The sequence below is a fragment of the Lutra lutra genome, chromosome 3 (assembly GCF_902655055.1).
Source record: "Lutra lutra chromosome 3, mLutLut1.2, whole genome shotgun sequence".
NCBI classification, from domain to species: domain Eukaryota; kingdom Metazoa; phylum Chordata; class Mammalia; order Carnivora; family Mustelidae; genus Lutra; species Lutra lutra.
This window is the reverse complement of record NC_062280.1, coordinates 84,039,803-84,061,833: the sequence shown is the minus strand read 5'-3', so window position 1 is coordinate 84,061,833 and position 22,031 is coordinate 84,039,803. Positions and strand designations below refer to the sequence as shown.

At 37.6% G+C, this 22,031-nt stretch overlaps 2 protein-coding genes across 2 annotated transcripts in view; one reads left to right on the top strand and one right to left on the bottom strand.

Moving 5' to 3' along the window:
* ACVR2A (activin A receptor type 2A) overlaps positions 1-4,640 on the top strand; it is an 84,277-nt gene extending 79,637 nt beyond the window's left edge. The window contains 1 exon segment of the mRNA XM_047722409.1: positions 869-4,640. Within this exon segment, the coding sequence (XP_047578365.1) occupies positions 869-1,063 (195 nt within the window). The 3' untranslated portion in view covers positions 1,064-4,640.
* A 2,338-nt stretch (positions 4,641-6,978) lies between these two features.
* Positions 6,979-22,031, bottom strand: part of ORC4 (origin recognition complex subunit 4) — a 95,607-nt gene continuing 80,554 nt past the window's right edge. Inside the window, 4 exon segments of the mRNA XM_047722410.1 lie at positions 6,979-7,552; positions 9,906-9,973; positions 10,055-10,150; positions 11,025-11,133. Of these exon segments, the coding sequence (XP_047578366.1) occupies positions 7,364-7,552; positions 9,906-9,973; positions 10,055-10,150; positions 11,025-11,133 (462 nt within the window). The 3' untranslated portion in view covers positions 6,979-7,363.

Genomic DNA, 22,031 nt, shown 5'->3' with positions numbered 1-22,031 from the left:
GCTTCCTCCTCTCTCTCTTTGCCTGCCTTTCTCCCTACTTGTGATCTATGTCTGTCAAATAGATAAATAAAATCTTAAAAAAAAAAAAGAATTTTAGGGTTATAAGGGAAGATGGTGAAGTCATAAAACGTTTAAGGGGCTGACAGTACTATGGTCTTGTGTTTGTCTCGTTTGGAAATCTTCCCAGGGAAAGGAGTACCTGGCTCTGAGCATGTGGATAGGTGGGTAACTTTGATGATCACCAGCTTCCCATAAGATGCTATTTTTAAAGTAAAGCAGTTTTCTGCTCTCCGTGTTTTTGATTTGGGATTGGAATTTGTTGAGGTTCTTAGGAATGCTCTTAAAACTAGAGACTTAGGTAAGTGAAGAATGGAACACTATTGCCCTGGTTATTTTGGTCCAAATATAACTGGAAACATGGATTAAAACCAGGTAGAGAATCTCAAGGATGCTTTTCTAACCCCCCCCCTTTTTTTTTTAATTTAACTGCAAGACAGAAATGCTGGTATTAACTAAGAAAACAATAAAACTGGTTAAAAAACAAATTTAGCTTTGGCTTTGAGTCCAGATCAAGGGTTAGCATTGAACTGACCAGGTTTATATGGGGATTTGGGGAATTAAAAAAATTTTACTACCTCCTATGACAGTCGCAGAAGTTTGGAAGCTGTAGGAATTTTGATTTTTCTTAGTGCTTTTCTTCCATTTCCTACATACAATAGATAGTCATAAGTGAATGTTGACATATAACATCTAACTTGGCTAATCTTGGAACTTGACTCACACATACCAGTTTCTTTATGGACATTTTATTGTTTCCTAATAGAAAACAAAATCGACTGTGGTGTTTGAGTATGTTTTTCCTTTTTAGGGAATGGCAATGCTCTGTGAAACAATAGAAGAATGTTGGGATCATGATGCAGAAGCCAGGTTATCAGCTGGATGTGTAGGTGAAAGAATCACTCAGATGCAAAGACTAACAAATATCATTACCACAGAGGACATTGTAACAGTGGTCACAATGGTGACAAACGTTGACTTTCCTCCCAAAGAATCTAGTCTATGATGGTTGCACCATGTGTACACAGTGTGAAACAGGACTCTGAGCTGGAGCTGCTAAGTTAACGAAACTGCTTACAGTTAATTTTCTGTGAGAAATGAGTAGGAGGTCTCCTGCACATGTCAAAAAGACGACCCTCACGTTTAAAAATGTGGCTCTGGGAGACTTATGGCATTGCCTTCAGAAGAGACGTGAAGGACATGAGACTTGGAAAAGCTGCAGACTCTATAAAGAAACTTTTGAAAAAGTGTACATGAAGAACGTAGCCCTCTCCAAATCAAGGATCTTTGGACCTGGCTAATCAAGTGTTTTGAAAACTGACATCAGATTCTTAATGTCTGTCAGAAGACACTAATTCCTTAAATGAACTACTGCTATTTTTTTTTAAATCAAAAACTTTTCATTTCAGATTTTAAAAAGGGTAACTTGTTTTTATTGCATTTGCTGTTGTGTTTCTATAAATGACTATTGTAATGCCAATATGACACAGCTTGTGAATGTTTAGTGTGCTGCTGTTCTGTGTACATAAACAAAGTCATCAAAGTGGGGTACAGTAAAGAGGCTTCCAAGCATTACTTTAACCTCCCTCAACAAGGTATACCTCAGTTCCACGGTTGCTAAATTATAAAATTGAAACACTAACAAAATTTTGAATAATAAATTGATCCATGTTTTGTAACAAGGTATTACAAATTCACTGTGTTATTTAAGAAAAAAAGGTAAGCTATGCTTAGTGCCAACACTAAGTGACCATTCATAAAGCAGTGTTTTAGCTTTTTTTTGTGCTAGCTTGTAATTTAAGGAAAAAAAGTGCTGTTTTTTGCAATGAAAAAAAGATGTTCATTTTCCCCTTCTTCCCATGTTTAGAGCTTCATCTTCTATCCAGTTCCCAAATTATTGCATACTATTTAAGTATTTTTTTTTTTTTTTTAGGTGTGCTGTGTTTGGGGAATATTTGAAAATTTAAAGCATGATTTAAATTTTTTAAAGTGAGCTATGACACTGGGAAGCTCTTCATTTTATTCTTTTAAAATAGATTTTTTTTTCCTATTTATATATGTAAAATTGTAGTGTATTTCTTTTCACCAAACAGTGTGTGGGACATTCTTAATCACTGTTTAAGGATCACCTCAGGAAGTGTCATTATCCAGAATTCCTCACTCTCTGCTTTGAGACTTGTAACTTTATCACTATATTTCTGCTTGGTGCCATCTTGTCAGAGTAATATTTGATGTCTGTGATATGTAAAGAATTATCCTAGGATAGAGGTTTTAAATTTTAAGCACAGATCTCAGATGTTACTGCTTTAAAACAAATCAGGGATAACAAGTTAAACTTAAAAAACTTAAAATATGCAATGACATTTAGAGGTAACCGATGTTGATATAGGTAATATAGCCTAGCCTCCTCCCGTAAATTACTTTCAGAAACAACTATAATTTTTAGGATAGTTCATGCCTTATCCTTGATAAGAAAGTGGAATTGATGGTAGGTAGGTGCCAAAGTGCTTTTCAAAACAATATTGCATCAGAATATAATTGGATTGTTCCTCAAATTTATATAGGCCAAAGTAAAACAGTAATTTCCTGAATTTCTAGATTACTGACCAATAAATAGCCAGTATTACACTATGTACTTTAGTCAGGTCATTTTAAAATCCATACATTGATTTTATAAAAGAATTTTTTACATGTCACTATTAGGAGCTCACTGTGAATGTATTATCTTCAAATGGCTCTTTAACCACACAGTACACTACATTTTACATATAATGTGCACTTAATCTCTGGGAATAATAAATTATATAATTTATAAATAATGCATAGGTCAACAGACTCTAAAGCAGGGAGGAAAGAAGAGTAACAGCATTGTTGTCTGTGTGCCACACACCATGCAGAACTTTGTGCTCTTGGGTCTCATATGTACCCAAGTTTTCACTGTATTCCTAAGAATTCCCTTTTCAATGTTGAGTTCACCTCTTTATTTCAAAAAGGACCTGACATCTCAATTGGTTTGGTTTAACTTCCACTTTGAAACTAATCAAGATGAGAAACTGACAATGTTCACACATGGAAATTGTCAATCTCCTAAAGACTAAGTTCTACCTGTTCTAAACATTTAATCTCATTTTTAAAAGTAAGAAAAAAATCAAAACAAAAACAAGGAGTATTATGATGAATGTTTGGCTTATGTGAGCACTAGTGATAAATTTTATAAGATCAGTTATTCAAGATAGTTTTCTCTTCATGTTAGAAAAAATTTTTAGAAATCCTGGGTATTGTACTTAACTCTAGCTAACCAACTTTAAGACTTGTATCCTTTTGAAAACTATATTAATAGAAAAACACTTTTTATAAGCAGTAAAATAAGAATGTTCCAATGACTACCTGTCCTGATACCTAATCTTGTTAAAACTTTCATTTGCAGGGCATTTTCATGTTTGGTTTACAGTCAGCATAGAGTGGGCAAGCTTACAAAAAGTTTGAGCTAGGGATACTGAAAAAAGAAAGATCAAAGAATGAGAAAAACGATGACTTCTTTGTTTGGGGGTGAACTGAGACCCCAATAATTTTTTCCTCATGTGTATGGTGCTCCTTATGATTAGTCTTGTATTTTGCCTTTCTGATACCCATCAGAACTGCTGCTCTAACTTCCACTCTTTACCTTGCCCAAATCTCCATGTAAGGAATGCTTTATGATCAACTGCCATAGGACTGATGGATTAACCAGTGTTTGGCTTTATTCGAAGTCTTTGCCCTGCACAGCTCTTGTATGTATTTTAGATGCTAGGAAGTTTTTAGCATGTGAAGTGTGACTCTTGTTTGAATGTTTATTACAGGTACCTTGTGAATTCCAGAACAGAGACTGTGCCTCAAAATTGTTGGTCCCATGAACTTGCACTATCTTTCATGGTGATGTTTTGAAAATATAATCAGGAGAAAAACCCAACAAGTTTGGAATTTAAAAAGAGAATCATCTACATAAAATTTAAAAAGAACCTTTTTCTTCCTCCTTTCCAATCCTAAATAACAGCTACATTTAAGTAAAATGCAGGCAGGTAGGGGAAAAAATACCCTGGCCAGATGATAAGTTTAAGTGGAATTAAACTTACTATTAAAAAAAAAAAATGCTTCTCCACAAATATTTTCCAGTTTCTCTTTTTTACCTTTTTAAAAAATTACTTTTTAGAAACATTTGGTATAATGTGCATAAAATTATTTACTGATTTATGGGCAAAATGATACAAGTAGCATCTTGATTGAACATCATTTACCTCAGATATTCAACCAGCAGTACATTTTTTACGCAGTCTCAATCCATATCCTATTTGTTACCTCTCAAAATATTGGTAAGCAATTATTTTAGCTTTACTCTGTAATTCTTGTCAGTGTTTTGGACACAGGTTGTTGTACTACTGTCAAATTGTACTTGCTATTTTTTTCTGCAAGTATTTAACAAAAAGCTAAAAAAAAAAAAAAGCCCCTAAAACTCCACCTTGAGTAAGTGATTGTTAAATATTGTACAATAAAATGTATGCTATCCCCATTCCATCCTCGAGTTAAATAAAAAAATGAATATGGTATATGATTGCTTATGCAGTTTTTCTTTAGCTATACATTTTCCTTCAAGAGGGGAACAGTAGCTTTGTCATTTATGGTGAGGCTCACACCTTGAGATATGGAAGAATGGGGATAGCGGTGAAAGTTTGTAAAGGGTTGACGTTTCCCCCCTTTACTACCCAAGACTGTATTCACAAAGTATGTATGTTAGTCTTGCCAGTTTTAGGAAACCAGAGGCTAGCAGGCATTAGTTACCTTCTTTTCATAGGGAAATAGAAAGATGTGGCTTAGGAAATAGTCATCAAAGATACAAACCACACTTCCTAAGGATGTTAACTAATTTACTAACTCAATGGAAGAATTCTGGTATTTTCACTTAGGGTGATCAGTAAGCGCAATTGTCAAGGAAGCTAGCTTTCATTTATATTTTTAATGTTGCCAAGGCTTTTGTTTATCCTATGGCTTTTAAAAGAGGGGATGGAAAGCCCCACGGTGGGAGCTGTGTTACAGTTCACACCAATGGGATTCTCAATATATTTTAAGGTAAAGGTGAAGGAAAGAACAGCGCTTAAGTAACAGTGGTTTAAAAGAACCTGCACTGGCTTCTAAACCTCGTGAAAATGAAAACTGTGGTGGAATATGCAGTGAATCTATACTGAAAGACTGAAATTGCTTTCCACAGCATGTTCTGCAAAATGGATTCTTTGGGAAGTTAATACATAGTATATACTCAACATACATAGCATTAAGATACTGTATGTTTGGACCAGCAAGTTTTAATTCCTCAGAGCCATTCACATGCATGTGCACATGAACTAGAGAAGAAGATCCTGTTTTGGATAAGGTACTTGGAAGGGTCACATGAGTCAAAACTGCACTGAAGCCTCTAACACTCTGTTTTGCTAACCTTTTTTCTAATTTAAGAATTGCTTCAATGAAAATGAAAACCCACCCTGCTACTTATAGTCTTACAATCTGTATACTGGGTGTTGATGGATCTTCTGCAGGTCTTCTGTAACCAGGAAGGCAGATGAGAGCTTTCAGCCTTTTAGAAAATGGCAATCTTAGGCTAGTGAATTGCAATCCTGAAATCAAGTTCTTTAGATGCTTTCACAGTGAGTGCATTTAAAACAGATAATACTTCCTTAAAATGGCTCAGAAAATTTTTTTAGAGAGAAAACTTAAGCTCATGTGTAAAATCCTTGCTTCCAGTAATAGTGATGCTACCATGCTAAGTATTTTGGCAAAATATCCCCTAAAATCTGTAGATTATTGCATAGAACCAGTATGCAAGCCTTACCTTTACTGAAACACTGCTGAAAAGTAAATGACAGTGATCTGAAGACTTAGAAGGCAGGGAAAGAACAGCTACATCTGCAAAAAAATAGGTTGAACTGAAGAGCTACTTTTTACACACAGAAATATTATAGTCCATTCTATACCTGACACTTCTTGAAAAACCTGGTAAATAATTTCTTAGAGCATACTTTAAAAAAAAAAAAAAATACGGCAAGAAACTGTTAAGGAATTTAAACTCTTGACAGTGGGGCTTTGGTGTCAGTCAAACCTGAGTTGAATTCCAGAGTGTGTCAATCATTCTCTACCTGTGTGATTCTGAACACTGCCACTAGTATGTCAGTTTTTTCTCAACTGTAAATAACAGTCCCTGAATATCACAGGGGACTTGATAGTTAAAAGGATTATGAAATACACAAGGACAGGGACTGTCTTTGAAAACATTATGCAATCAAATGTTCTTAAATAAATGGAAGTCACTAACAACTTAGCAACTGCTTATTAAATTTCATTTTAAACAGGTACCTAAAATAGTTCCCGGACTCCTAAATTTATAAGGTGAGCATTTCTACATTGCCTTTAGGGATTTACTTTTTGATGCAAGTTTAGTCAATAGTGCCAAACACTTACCATTAATTGCGGGAATGTTTTTCCAGGCATTTCCTAAAGTCCCTGTTAAAAAGACAAATTCTGATCCTTTGGGCCTATGACAGGCCCAAGAATTTGCCTTTTAAAAAAATAAATAAATAAATAAATAATAAACCAACATTTCATGAAATCTTTAATGAAATGGAAAGAATTTGCCTTTTAAAAAATTCTACAAGGGATTCTTCTATATGTGATAAGATTAAGTACCACCTTTTGAGAAGCCTGGAAGAAATTCATATTCAAACTTTTCACCTTTTTCTTCCGTGTGAACTATCTTCTGGCCAAACTGGTCAGTCTCCTGAACTAAAAGACCTGGGTCTGGGATAGAATCCAGAATCTCCATGGATAGAAAAAAACAAAAACAAAAAAAAATGTGGAACCTCCCAGTAGACCAAAAGATTGCTCGGTACACCTCAACTCTTACCACTGTTTCTTTACTGCTTGAAGATTTGTAAAAACACTTGGCTGCTGGGTTTAAATGAACTCTTCAAATATAACGCATAAGTACTTGACAAGTGTTAAATAAGCATATGGTTCACTCCCTAAAACAGTCACATTTATTTCTTTGAACTGCTACTTACAACATAATCTAAAATCACTGAAATTATAAATCATGTAACTGCTCATGATTCAAAGGCAAGACACAGCCAAGACACTACATGTGTAACAGTCTCCCATAAATACAAAAATACATGTTTATAAATATAAGAAAATGTAGTAACATATCTTGTTAAAGGACAATAGCTTTGAGTTCCTTACAGAAGTATGCCTGAAACTTTGTAACTGAAGCCACCGGTTATATTCATAACCAGCTTAGTGAGGATGTTGCCCACTGCCTAACATCTGTAGGACAGTTGGGGTATTTCTGCAAAGCATTCATAATTTGAGTATTATCCAAAAGTAGTTTCATCAGCTGGTATTCTCTCTGTGTATTTACCGAAGTCCTTTCCACGGGCCTTATTAATTCTAATTGTTGTAAGTGTTCAAATGCCTGGAAGATGAAAGAAATAGTTTAGGTTGAATAGGGGAAGTAAAATAATAACATTAATCCAGAGAACAATTAGGGTTGCTGTTAACCGTAAAACAGAGTGCCAGGAAACAAAACTTAACAGAAATCAGTAGGGATCAAAAACTCTCATCAACCTCATAAGAACTTCATCTATCTATCAGGTGAAGCAGTATCAATATACAGTTATCTGTCCCTGCATTGTTGAATGTGAACAGGGCAAACTCTAATTCACTCTACTTAATGTGGTTTTTCTTCCAATCCTCATTCTGTACCATATCACCTGCTTGTACGTAAGGGAAGGGCTTCTAGTTCTCTCTATAAAAACTGAACAACTAATAAGACCAGTACTTTTAACTAATTATCTAGGTGATTCAAATTTGCATTTACAATCTCTTTCTAGTTTGTTTTTTTTCCCTTTTTCTAGTTTTGTAAGACTTTGCTATATAGAAGTTTAATGCAGCTGCAAAAAAAGCTAGAGGCAGAAAACCCCCTAGGAGTACACCAAGCCTCTTTGGCCGACCCTATAAATAAATGATTCAGCGGAGTGGTATGGGCATGAAGGAAAGAAGACAGGCTCCTTTTTCCCTAAGAAGTCTGCAGAGCATGCCACAACCTGTCAAAAATTCCCTTTCTTCCATCTCCCCCCCTCTTAAAAGGGTTGTTTACGGTTTCCTCTCACCTCTAATATTCATGTATTATGTCTTTTCTAACCCTGATTATTGTTTTAGGTATTTTATTAGCATATCAAAAAAAGGAAACCATTAAATCATGACATAGTAACCATTAAAATATTGACACAGTGAAATAGATTCTGGAGCTTTCTATTCTTACAACCACATTGTAAAAAATATCACTGGAATATATTCTTTATGTATCATAAAAAGTCTGATGAAAAGAGAAATAGACACCATTCATTTCTAAAAATGAGAAAATACTGGAGGAATACTGAAGCTGCAGGTATTATTGGGGCAGAATAAAACTGAAATTTAAAATATTTCTAGGCAGCAAAATACTTTAAAATACAGAATGACCAGGTACAAAATACAAATCATTCAAGAATTTAAATGTTCATGTAACCCTTTGTATTCATACAACCTTCACAAACTATGACTATCACACAGACATGGACATTAGGAAGGAAAAAAAAACAAACTTCAGTAGGATACTTTCCCTGTTGTTCTGAAGAAAGGGTAATGCCCTGTACTCACATTTTTTATTTGGTACAAGAAACAGAATTCTGACCACTAAGGCCTATAAAGGATGATAAAGGACTTATGGGTCCACTGCTGGAGGGGAGGGGAGGGAAGGGGTAGGAGAATGCAGGCGGGAGGAAGGGAAGAGAATGAGAGAAAAAGAAAGAGAAAAGAAAAAGAGGAAGAGGGAGAGGAAGGGAAGGAAAGGGAAGGAAAAGGAAGGAAAGGAAAGATGTTTTTCCCCATAAAGTCCTCCAGAGCTGTGCAGTCCAGCAAGGTAACCACAGAGGGCTACTATTATTCGTGTAACCTGATTTTTAATTTTATTTAAGTTTATTATTAAGTTTAACTTAAAATTTGATACTCGAATCATTTAGAAAATTTTAAGTTAGTGGAACAATTGAGAATGTACATCTACTTCAGCTACAAATTTTATGAAATCTAAAGAGCAAGTAATTCCAATGAATTCTTAGTGAATTAAGTATAAACACATGAAATTTCAAAAAATACAAAAGAAAATGAAGTTTTTCATTAATAATTTTCTGTATCAATTATAGATTAAAATGTTTTTGGTATATTAGGCCAAATAAAAATTATCATTAAAGTTAACTTTGCCTTTTTAAACTTTTTTGCTGGTACTAGAAAATCCAAAATTACACTATGTGGCTCATATATTTCTAGTGGACAATGGTATACTCTAATGAAGTTCCTCAAGTTTAAAAACTCATGACTTAACCAACCCCTAATAAAACTTTAGATGTCCTCACTAGCCCATATTTTATCTTTTAGTTTTTTAATGGCTAATATCTGCATTTTTTCTTTTTACTGCTACGATTATAAAGCCAACCCCTGGGTTGTAAAGGGACAGAATTTTACTGATGAACTGCAACGTATAGTTCTTTGTATAATGCAGTGCTAGAAACAGACAGTAGAGGGCAGTATACTTCCACAAACTGGGAAATATCGGGCTGCCTTAGAATTATTCAAATATTTTGAGATTAATTTTTGTCTACCATACAAAAAATTTCTATGATAAATACCTAATGTTTCAAAGTTAGTAAGAGTTCAAATATGACATACAATCAAACTGGATGTAAAAATCTACCTGTATTCAGAAAAATAACAGTCAACTTAAATCTTACCTTCATGACAACAGGTTTTTCAAAATTATAAACAGAATGGGCTTTCCTTTGAACAAACTTCTGAAACTCTGGATAGAAAGCATAACAACATTAACACCCTCAAATAGGCAGTGAGATAGAGTCAGAAAGAAATCAAAGTTTCATCTCACCATTATAGACCATTTGAAAATTAAAGGGCTCCTCTTCATAGATGTCATTTAAATGTTTCATTGCTATTATAAGACAGATTTCCAAGACTGACAGACCTATATAGTAAAAGGAAAACAAATTATGAGTTGTATGTTAACTTACTGATCCATAAGATTGAAATAACTGTCCTCCAAAGAGAATGATAAAGTGAAAGACCATTGTTCTGAGGGGTGGCAGGAGATCAAGACATCCCCCAGGTTCAAATTATCTTTCAGTCACTATTACTTATACAATCCTAAGCAAACAGCTCAACCTTCCTGGGCTTAGCTTTCATATAAGCAAACTAAGAATCTTCTTAAGCTTACAGAGATGTTATAAGGATTAGAGAGAGTATTATCAAGCACTGATCACATGGCTCGTAATAAACATAAACTGGCCCTTCAACTGTGTACTTTATATATTTTTAAAAATTTTATTTATTTGAGAGAGAGAAGACCAGGCTCCCCACTGAGCAGAGAGCCCGACCCAAGGCTCTTGAGATCATGACCTGAGCCGAAGGCAAACACTTAAGAGAATGAGTCACCCAGGTGCCCCTGCAATCATGTACTTTAAATCACATGGGGTCCTTGACTATTCATAGAAACCCTGAACACCTGTAAATTATATTTACATTTTTTTTCTAAAATAAGAAAATTCATTAGATTCTTCAAAGGGAGAGTGAACCTTCAATGCTAAGGCTCTCTAGTGGCACCTAATGCAATGTGAACACCTACATTACAAGTCTTAGCTGGACTTCCAATGTAACAAGGCAGGGAGAGCATCAGTATTCTTCCACTTTAAATGGGAGTCATAATACCTTTTGTGGGGCTTAGTTAAAGGCTACATGGATTTAAAAGTAGTCTGTATTATACCCAATGTTAAGTATAATTTTGAAAGAATTCCATTATGTTAACCTAAATTTATAAAAAACTAATTAAACAGGCGTCTCACCATGTACAATATTTGCTTTAGAGTCCATGCTACACAACTGGTTTGCCTCCATCAGATCTGCTGCAGTCATAAAAGGGTGTGATGTTGTTACACGATTTAAAGCAAGCATCTAGGGAAATGTGGATCAGAAAAACATTTACACGTTTACTTAGGCATTCTGGAGATATTACTGAACAAAACTTCTTAATTTGGAGTCTATTCTTATGGGAGAGCTAATATTAATGCTTGGGAAAGGTATTCTCACACTTGGCTCTATTAAAATATAGTGTTCCAATACATATGTCATATAGGTCTATAAAAGTAAAGCATAAAAAAAAGTTCTTGGTGCTCTACCTCTTCCTACTTGTGTACCTTACTTACAACTCCTCAAAAGAAAACACTTAAAAAGGAGTAGAGCAAGAAGAGATAAAAATAGGTAGAATGCTGTTCAAAGGTTTATTTTGATTTCACAGGAAAATAGAGTAGGGAAGTTACCTGAGCTCACTTTCTCCCACAGACACAAGACTGCAACTACATACAAAGCAACTCTGAGAATGCTCTGAAAACTAGCAGCTTAGGAGTGTGTGTGTGTGGGGGGGGGGGGGGGTATTGTCTCTGTGTCTGTGTATGCAGCTGAAGATATTTTTAAAAGCCAACACTGAGAAGGGTAAAAAGAGGCAGAGATATGGTTGGGGTAGGAACCATACACCGAGTGCAGCGATCCACAGCAGAAGGTGTGGAGGGTCCTTCCTGAGGAGTGAGGGGTTCAGATCCCACACTGGGCACCCTCTGCCTTGGTTATCTGTACCAGGAAGACAAGTCCCTATTAATGCATGGCTTCAAAAATCAGAGGGGGCTTAATTCTGGGAGAGCCAGAGGGACTAAACTTGGATACTCTATTCTCATAGGGCACATACACAATTTCAATTGCTCAGAGGCAACAGTTTGAAAAACACCTGGGCCATATGGGAAGGTATACTTCACTAAGGCATACATAGTGCTGGAGGAACAAGGATCTGTAGGAGCTTTCTTTGGAAATGGAAGTGCTGGAAGCACTATTTTTCCTTCCTGTTTTCCTTCAGGAAAGCTAGTTAGATGCTTGTAAGAGCCAGTTGTGACACTATTCATCTGTCTCATTAGGACCATTATCCACGCCAGGGGAAATTCCCCTGTGGAACTGCACTGTATTAATCACCCACTAGGTAGGTATTCTTCCAAGTAAGTCCTACCCAAGGGAAGGGGAACCAACCCCACCCGCCAGCAAGCACACAAGAGTCTTGGTGGGATCTCACAATGAGCCACAGAGAGGCTACCCCCACCCACCTGCCCTGAGCAGCCACAGCTGGGTCTCTCAGATACCTGGGCTGGGACCAGCTCCACACACTGGTGTGCCTCCAATAGTTGTGGTGAGGCATTGCTGCCATTTGGGTCAGGAACCAGCCCTGACAAATGTACCCTCAGCAGTCGGGGCCCAGTGACAAGAGATGTGCAAGCAACCCACATAAAACAGCCCTGAAGCTCCAGGTCTAGTGACCCGAAAGGATTGTACTTCTGGGTTCCAGAGGATGCCTTCTACATAAGGCTGCTACTTCTAGGATCAAGAGATGCAGCTACCTAATATAAACAAACACTACATCAGACAAAATGAGGAGACAGAAGAGTATGTTCCAAATGAAAAAGACAGAACTTCAGAAAAAGAACTAACCAATGGAGTTATGTAAGCAATCTGACTGATAAAGATGTCAAAATAATGGTCATAAAGATAATCACCAAACTTGGGAGTCAAGTGGATGAACTTAGTGAGAACAAGCAGATGAATTTAGTAAGAACTTCAATAAAGAGATAAGAAATATAAAAAAGAATCAGTCACAGCTGAAGAATACAGTAAGTGAAATGAATAAATGATTAAAGGAAGACTGGATCAGCAATCTGGAAGACAAAGTAATGGAAAGGACCCAAGTTGTATGGCAAAGAGGAAAAATAATTTAAAAAATGAGAATATGTTAAGGGACCACTAGGACAACATCAAGCATGCTGACGTTCACATTCTAGAGGTCCCAAAAGAAGAAAGAGAGTAAGGGGCAGAAAATTTATTTGAAGAAATGATAGCTGAAAACTGCCCTAATCTGGGGAAGGAAACAGACATCCAGGTCCAGGAAGTACAGGAAGCCTCAAAGAAGACAAATCCAAGGTCTACATGCACGATACATAATATTCAAAGTGCTGAAAGGAAAAAACCTACAACCAAGAATATTCTATATAGGAAGATTATTATTTGGAATTAGAGAAAAAGTTTCCAAGATAAAGTTTCAGAAATTCGTCACCACTGAACCAGCCTTACAAGAAATGTTAAGGAACTTCTTTAAGCAAAAAAGAAAAGGCCCTAAGAGGAAATTTAAAAATTACTAAAGAAAATTTCATTGGTAAAAGCAAATATAGTAAAAGGAGGAGAGCAATCAATTATAAGCTTGTAGGAAGATAAAAACTAATAAAATCAACTATATCTTAGTTAAGGTATATCCTAAGTAAAAAGATGTAAAACGTGAGATCAAATACATAAAGTGTGAGAGTGGGAGGAGAGTAAACATTTAGTGCTTTTAAAATGATTTTTGTTGTTTCTTATGTACGCTCAATGCCCAGTGTGGAGCCCAATGTGGGGCTTGAACTCATAACCCTAAGATAGAGACCTGCCCCAGGATCAAGAGTTGGACATTTAACCTAAAATGCTTTTGATTTTAAGCAACTACCAACTTAAAATAGACTGCTAACATACAGTTGAGCCTCATGGTAACCACAAACCAATTTAAAGAGGTACACAAAAAATAAAGAGAAAGGAATCCAAACATAATACTAAGAAAGTCATAAAATCATAGACAAGAGAGCAAGCGAAAAAAGGAACAGAAAAGAACTATTAAAACAAACAGAAAAAATTCAAGGGCAATAAGTACGTACCTATCAATAACCACTTTTAATGTCAACGGACTAAGTGCTCCAATCAAAAGGAATAAGGTTGCTGAACAGATTAAAAAAATAAGACCCATCTACATGCTGCCTACACAAGACTCACTTCAGGCCTAAGGATACATACACACTGAAAGTGAAGTGATGGAAAAGCCCATGCAAATGTGGGGGTGGGGAAGGCCAGGGTAGCAATGCTTATACCAGACAAAACAGACCGTAAAAAAAAAACAAACAAACAAGGACTGTAATAAGACACAAAGAAGAACATCATATAAAGGGATCAATCCAATAAGAGAATACAATAATTGTAAATACATATGCACCCAACACAGAAGCACCTAAATATATAAAGCAAATATTAACAGACACAAAGGGAGAAACTGACCCATAATACTATAATTTTATAATTATAATTACATTTTAATTACAGTTTAACACCCCTTACATCAACAGATTATCCAGTCAGAAAATCAATAAGGAAACACCAGCCTTAACAGACTTAGCATATGGATTCAGCAGATAGCTACAGATCATTCCATCCAAAAACACTACCAAAAGCATTCCTGTCAAGTGTATGTAGAATATTCTCCAGGACAGTTACACATTAGGCCAGAAAACAAGTCTCAATAAATTAAGAATGAAATTATCTAAAACATCTTTACTGAGCACAATGGTATGAAACAGGAAATCCACTCACAAGAAAAAAAAAAAAGGAAAAAACCATAACATTTGGAGACTAAACAACATCTGGAGACTGAACAGCATAATGAGTTAACAAAGAAATCAAAGAGATAGCCAAAAACTACTTGGAGGCAATGAGAATGTTAACACAGTGTTCTAAAATCTTTGGGACAGAGAAAAGCAGTTTGAGGAAGAAAGTTTAGAGCAATACAGGTCTACCCTAGATACAAGAAAATCTCAAGTTAAGAATTGATTTACATTTAAAAGAACTAGAAAAAGAACAAGCCTAAGCCAGTACAAGGGAGGAAGAAGTAAAGATCAGAATGAAAACAAATGAAAGATTAGAAAAAACAAAAACAAAAACCAACAATAGAAAAGTTATCAATGAAACTAAGAGCTGGTTGTTTGAAAAGATAAACAAATTGGATAAACCTTTAGAGAGATTCATCAAGATAAAAAGAGGACTCAAAATCAGAAATAAAAGAGAAGGGCGGAGACAAGATGGCGGGGAAGTAGGAGGAGGCCCCGTTTCAACCTATACTCTAAAGTGAGCTGATTACCTATCAAAGAACTCCGATCACCCATGAAATCAGCCTGAGATCAGAATTATACACTTCTGGAGCTCTACAGGGGCAGAAGACGCCAGTGGGCAGGTAAAGTGGAGTGGGAAGGTCACCACCAGAGGCGATCTATTGGAAAGTAATACCCCTGCATCTGGGGACCAGCATTAACTTGGAGACTGGTTGAAAGCACTCAGAAAGAGCAAAGGATTGCAGGGGGTGGGGGATTGCGGGAATCAGGGCAGCTAGGGACAGGGGCTTAAGTCCCCGGACCCAGGAAAGCCTCCCCTGGTGGTGAGCCAGAGAGAGTGTGCTGGAGAAACCAGGTCTTGGTCCCTGAGCCGCCAGCGTGCTGGAGAACGCATGGGGTCCGGCTCCTTTGAGGGGCTGGAAGACTCGCCAGCCTGCAGAACGCTGAGCGGTGCTACAGAGCCTGAGACGCGGGTGCCCCTCACCCTCCCCTGAGAGAGGTACGTGAAGGCCCAGTCTGGTGCTCTCCGGCCCGCGCCCTGCTCTCAAGAGCCTGAGACGTGCACGACCCATTAGCCTCCCCTGAGAGAGGTGTGCAAAAGCCCTGCGCTCTTAGACCCAGAAACACCAGGCACTCCCAGCACAGGCCAGCGGGAAAATCTCAGTGTGCGATCGCTGCTTGGAACTTCTGGCGGTCAGGAGCTGCCCAGACAGCCACCGCTGCCGTGGTTTGGGGTACAAGCAGAAGATCCTGCATCCCCAGGGACCGCGACTAGGAAACTGCTCTGCCAGCAGCCAAGGGGGAATTTATATGGACTCTGCAATACCCACAGGGGACCAGACTGAGGCTTCTCTTTGAGAGAGGGGTCAGGGTGCAGTTTGCTTTCCTCTAAAACTACAAAAACCATCAAAAGCACTCAAGGCGAGAGAAAAAAAAAAATGAACAAACATAAAAACCTCCAGAGAACAAAAGCCTGAAAAAAACTGGCTTCCTCAGAGCCCACCCCCTTGAGGGGAGCGGGAGGACTTAACTCAGGGAACATCATTGACTGAAAACCCACGTGGCAGGCCCCTCCCTCAGAAAACCAACAAGGAAGAAAACGGGAAAAAAAAAAAACTACAAGAGGGGCGCCTGGGTGGCTCAGTGGTTAAGCCGCTGCCTTCGGCTCAGGTCATGATCTCAGGGTCCTGGGATCGAGCCCCGCATCGGGCTCTCTGCTCAGCAGGGAGCCTGCTTCCTCCTCTCTCTCTGCCTGCCTCTCTGCCTGCTTGTGATCTCTCTCTGTCAAATAAATAAATAAATAAATAAATAATCTTAAAAAAAAAAAAAAAAAACTACAAGAGAATCACCACCACTACTTCATAGGACAACTTTTATTTTTAACTTGTTTCCACTATTCTGGTTCTTTTTTTTTTATATATAGATAATTTTTTAACCTATTTACCATCACAGCGAGATGTCCAGTACATCAAATTCCATAATAACCTTCTAACCTGAACTTTTTGATACATACACCTGTGTTTTTCTTTTGCATTTCTATTTTTTAAAATTTTTTTCTAAATTTTAATTTAGTCTAGTTTATTCCTTTTTTATTTTTATTTTCTAATATTCATATAGAGTTAAACTTCAAGGTAATCCCCTTTCCCCAATCAATGCTACCCCTATAGGTAAACCAATTTTTAATCCCCCTTTATCTTAGGAAAGTTGAGTCCTTTAACAAAGTATCAAGATACATCCAGGAAGAATCAAAACAACCTTCCTTGCCCACACTGAGAATTTATAACCACTCTCCCATCGTTTTCTTCTGCCAGTGTTTCTGTATTTTTGTGTTTGTCCTGATAGTATATAATCTTACACTTGGGGTTCTTTCTGATGAGGTTCTTCCTTTATTTGCTTATATATACATATATATATATTTTTCTTTTTTCTCTTGTCATATACTTTTATCAGTCTTTTTGTTTGTCTGTTTTTGTATGTATACTTCATCAATCTTACCTTGACGCCCATTTGGGCTGAACCTTCTCTTTTATCTTCCCTTTTTTCCTGTCTCTCTCTCTCTCTCTTTTTTTTTCTTTTCTTTTTGCTCTCATTTGGGTGGCGAACCCTGATTGCTCAGAAGCATTCCAGGGTGCACCTTGACTGCACCAAGGTCGATACATCCAGCTACATCCGTTCAGTCATCTCTCACCAAAATGACTAGAAGGAGAAATGCCCAACAGAAGAAAAATACAGAGGATGGGCCTTCTGCAACAGAGCTAACAGCTATCAACATAGACAATATGTCGGAAAGAGAATTCAGGCTAACAATTATCCAGGCAATAGCTAGGTTGGAGAAAGCCATGGATGACCAAACGGAATTGATTAGGGCCGAACTGAAAGCGACCAGGGATGAAGTTCACAATGTTAGGGCAGAGCTGAAAGCTACCAGGGATGAGGTTCACAATGCTCTCAATGAGTTCCAATCTAATCTAAATTCTCTAAAAGCTGGGGTAACTGAGACAGAAGATAGAATTAGTGATCTGGAGGACAAAGAGACAGAGAGAAAGGATCAGGAGGAAGCCTGGAACAAACAGCTTAGAAGCCATGAAAACAGAATCAGGGAAATAAATGATGCCATGAAACGTTCCGACATCAGAATTATTGGAATCCCTGAAGGGGAGGAGAAAGAATGAAGTCTAGAAGATATAGTGGAACAAGTTCTTCATGAAAATTTTCCCAATCTCGTGAATGGAACCAGTGTTCATGTACTAGAGGCCGAATGATCTCCACCCAAGATTATAGATTCCAAAAAAATATCAAGGCACCTCGTAGTCAAATTGAGGAATCATAATTGTAGATACAATCTCTTGAAAGCCGCAAGGACAAAGAGTCTCCTTACTTACAGAGGAAAGCCCATCAGAATAACATCAGACCTGTCCACAGAGACCTGGCAAGCCAGAAAGGACTGGCAAGATATATTCAGAGCACTAAATGAGAAGAACATGCAGCCAAGAATACTTTATCCAGCAAGACTGACATTCAAAATGGATGGAGAGATAAAGAGTTTCCAAGACCGGCAAGGTTTAAAAGACTACACAAGCACCAAGCCGACACTGCAGGAAATATTAAGGGGGGTTCTATAAAAGAGGAAAAATCCTAAGAAAACATTGAACAGAAATATAGAGACAATCTACAGAAAGAAAGACTTCAAAGGTAACACGATGTCAATAAAAACGTATCTATCAATAATCACTCTCAATGTGAATGGCCTAAATGCGCCTATAAAACGACAAAGGGTTGCAGATTGGATAAAACGACAGGACCCATCCATATGTTGTCTACAAGATACCCATTTTGAACCTAAAGATACACCCAGCCTGAAAGTGAAGGGATGGAGAAGCATCTTTTATGCCAATGGGCCTCAAAAGAAGGCCGGGGGTAGCGATTCTCGTATCAGATAAATTAGATTTTAAACTAAAGACTGTAGTCAGAAATACAGAGGGACACTTCATAATTCTTAAAGGGACTATCCACCAAGATGATCTAACAACTGTAAATATCTATGCCCCCAATATGGGAGCAGCCAATTACATAAGAAAACTGTTAATCAAGATAAAGAGTCATATTGATATGAATACATTAATAGTAGGAGATCTTGGGGCGCCTGGGTGGCTCAGTGGGTTAAGCCTCTGCCTTCGGCTCAGGTCGTGATCTCAGGGTCCTGGGATCGAGCCCCGCATCGGGCTCTCTGCTCAGCAGGGAGCCTGCTTCTCCCCCTCTCTCTCTGCCTGCCTCTCTGCCTGCTTGTGATCTCTCTCTCTCCATCAAATAAATAAATAAATCTTTTTTAAAAAAAAGGAGGAGATCTTAACACGCCTCTCTCAGTAATAGACAGATCATCGAAGCAGAGAATCAATAAAGAAACAAGAGCATTGAATGACACATTGGACCAGATGGACCTCACAGATATATACAGAACATTCCACCCTAAAACAACAGAATACTCATTCTTCTCAAGTGCATATGGAACCTTCTCAAGAACAGACCACATACTGGGTCACAAATCAGGACTCAACCGATACCCAAAGACTGAGATTATTCCCTGCATATTCTCAGATCACAATGCTTTGAAACTGGAGCTCAATCACAAGGAAAAGTTCGGAAGGAACTCAAACACCTGGAAGCTAAAGACCACCTTGCTTAAGAATGCTTAGATCAACCAGGAGATCAAAGAAGAACTGAAACAATTCATAGAAAACCAATGAGAATGAAGACACTTCGGTCCAAAAACCTATGGGATACAGCAAAGGCGGTCCTAAGGGGGAAATACATAGCCACCAAGCCTCCCTCAAAAAAACTGAAAAATCCAGAATACACCAGCTGTCTCTACACCTTAAAGAACTGGAGAATCAACAACAAATCAAACCAACTCCACACATAAGAAGGGAAATAATGAAGATTAGAGCAGAGATCAATGAGGTAGAAACCAGAGATACAGTAGAACTTATTAATGAAACCAGAAGTTGGTTTTTTGAAAGAATCAGTAAGATCAATAAACCATTGGCCACGCTAATCCAAAGGAAAAGAGAGAAAGCCCAAATTAATAAAATTATGAATGAAAAGGGAGTGATCACAACTAACACCAAGAAAGTAGAAACAATCATCAGAAGTTATTATCAACAGTTATATGCCAATAAGCTAAGCAACCTAGATATAACGGATGTATTCCTGGAAAACTATAAACTCCCAAAATTGAACCAGGAAGAAATTGACAACCCGAATAGACCGATATCTAGTAACGAGATTGAAGCAGTGATCAAAAACCTCCCAAAAAACAAGAGCCCAGGACCTGATGGATTCCCTGGGGAATTCTACCAAACTTTCAAAGAAGAAATAACACCTATTCTCCTGAAGCTGTTTCAAAAAATTAAAGCAGAAGGAAAACTTCCAGACTCTTTCTATGAAGCCAGCATTACCCTGATCCCCAAACCAGGCAAAGATCTACCAAAAAGGAGAATTTCGGACCAATATCACTGATTAATATGGATGTTAAGATTCTCAACAAGATCCTGGCAAACAGGATCCAACAGCACATTAAAAAGATTATCCACCATGACCAGGTGGGATTCATCCCTGGGCTACAAGGATGGTTCAACATTCGCAAATCAATCAATGTGATAGAACAAATCAATAAGAGAAGAGAGAAGAACCACATGGTCCTCTCAATTGGTGCAGAAAAAGCATTTGACAAAATCCAGCATCCATTCCTGATTAGAACGCTTCAAAGTATAGGGATAGAGGGAACATTCCTGAACTTCATAAAATCTATCTATGAAAGACCCACAGCAAATATCATCCTCAATGGGAAAAAGCTTGCAGCCTTCCCATTGAGATCAGGAACACGACAAGGATGCCCACTCTCACCACTGTTGTTCAACACAGTATTAGAACTCCTAACAACAGCAATCAGACAACAAAGAGAAATAAAAGGTATACAAATTGTTAACGAAGAAGTCAAACTCTCTCTCTTCGCAGATGACATGATTATTTATATGGAAAACCCAAAAGACGCCACCCCCAAACTACTACAACTCATACAACAATTCAGCAACGTGGCAGGATACAAAGTCAATGTACAGAAATCAGTGGCTTTCTTATACACTAACAATGAAAATACAGAAAGGGAAATTAGAGAATCGATTCCATTTACTATAGCACCACGAACCATAAGATCCCCGGGAATAAACCTAACCAAAGAGGTAAAGGAACTGTACTCGAGAACTACAGAAGACTCATGAAAGAAATTGAAGAAGACACAAAAAGATGGAAGACCATTCCATGCTCTTGGATCAGAAGAATAAACATTGATAAAATGTCTATACTGCCTAGAGCAATCTATACTTTTAATGCCATTCCGATCAAAATTCCACCAGTATTTTTCAAAGAGCTGGAGCAAATAAACGAAAAATTTGTATGGAATCAGAAGAGACCCCGAATCGCTAAGGAAATGTTGAAAAACAAAAATAAAACTGGGGGCATCACGTTACCTGATTTCAAGCTTTACTACAAAGCTGTGATCACCAAGACAGCATGGTACTGGCATAAAAACAGACACCATACACCAGTGGAACAGAGTAGAGAGCCCAGATATGGACCCTCAAATCTATGGTCAAATAATCTTCGACAAAACAGGAAAAAATATATAGTGGGAAAAAGACAGTCTCTTCAATAAATGGTGCTGGGAAAACTGGACAGCTATATGTAGAAGAATGAAACTCGACCATTCTCTTACACCATAAACAAAAATAAACTCAAAATGGATAAAAGACCTCAACGTGAGACAGGAACCCATTAGAATCCTAGAGAGAAACATAGGCAGTAACCTCTTCCATATCAGCCACAGCAACTTCTTTCAAGATATGTCTCCAAAGGCAAAGGAAACAAAAGCGAAGATGAACTTTTGGGACTTCATCAAGATCAAAAGCTTCTGCACAGCAAAGGAAACAGTCAACAAAACAAAGAGGCAATCCACGGAATGGGAGAAGATATTTGCAAGTGACAGTACAGACAAAAGGTTGACATCCAGGATCTATAAAGAACTCCTCAAACTCAACACACACAAAACAGACAATCATATTAAAAAATGGGCAGAAGATATGAACAGACACTTCTCTAATGAAGACATACAAATGGCTATCAGACACATGAAAAAATGTTCATCATCACTAGCCATCAGGGAGATTCAAATTAAAACCACATTGAGATATCACCTTACACCAGTTAGAATGGCCAAAATTAGCAAGACAGGAAACAACATGTGTTGGAGAGGATGTGGAGAAAGGGAAACCCTCTTAGACTGTTGGTGGGAATGCAAGT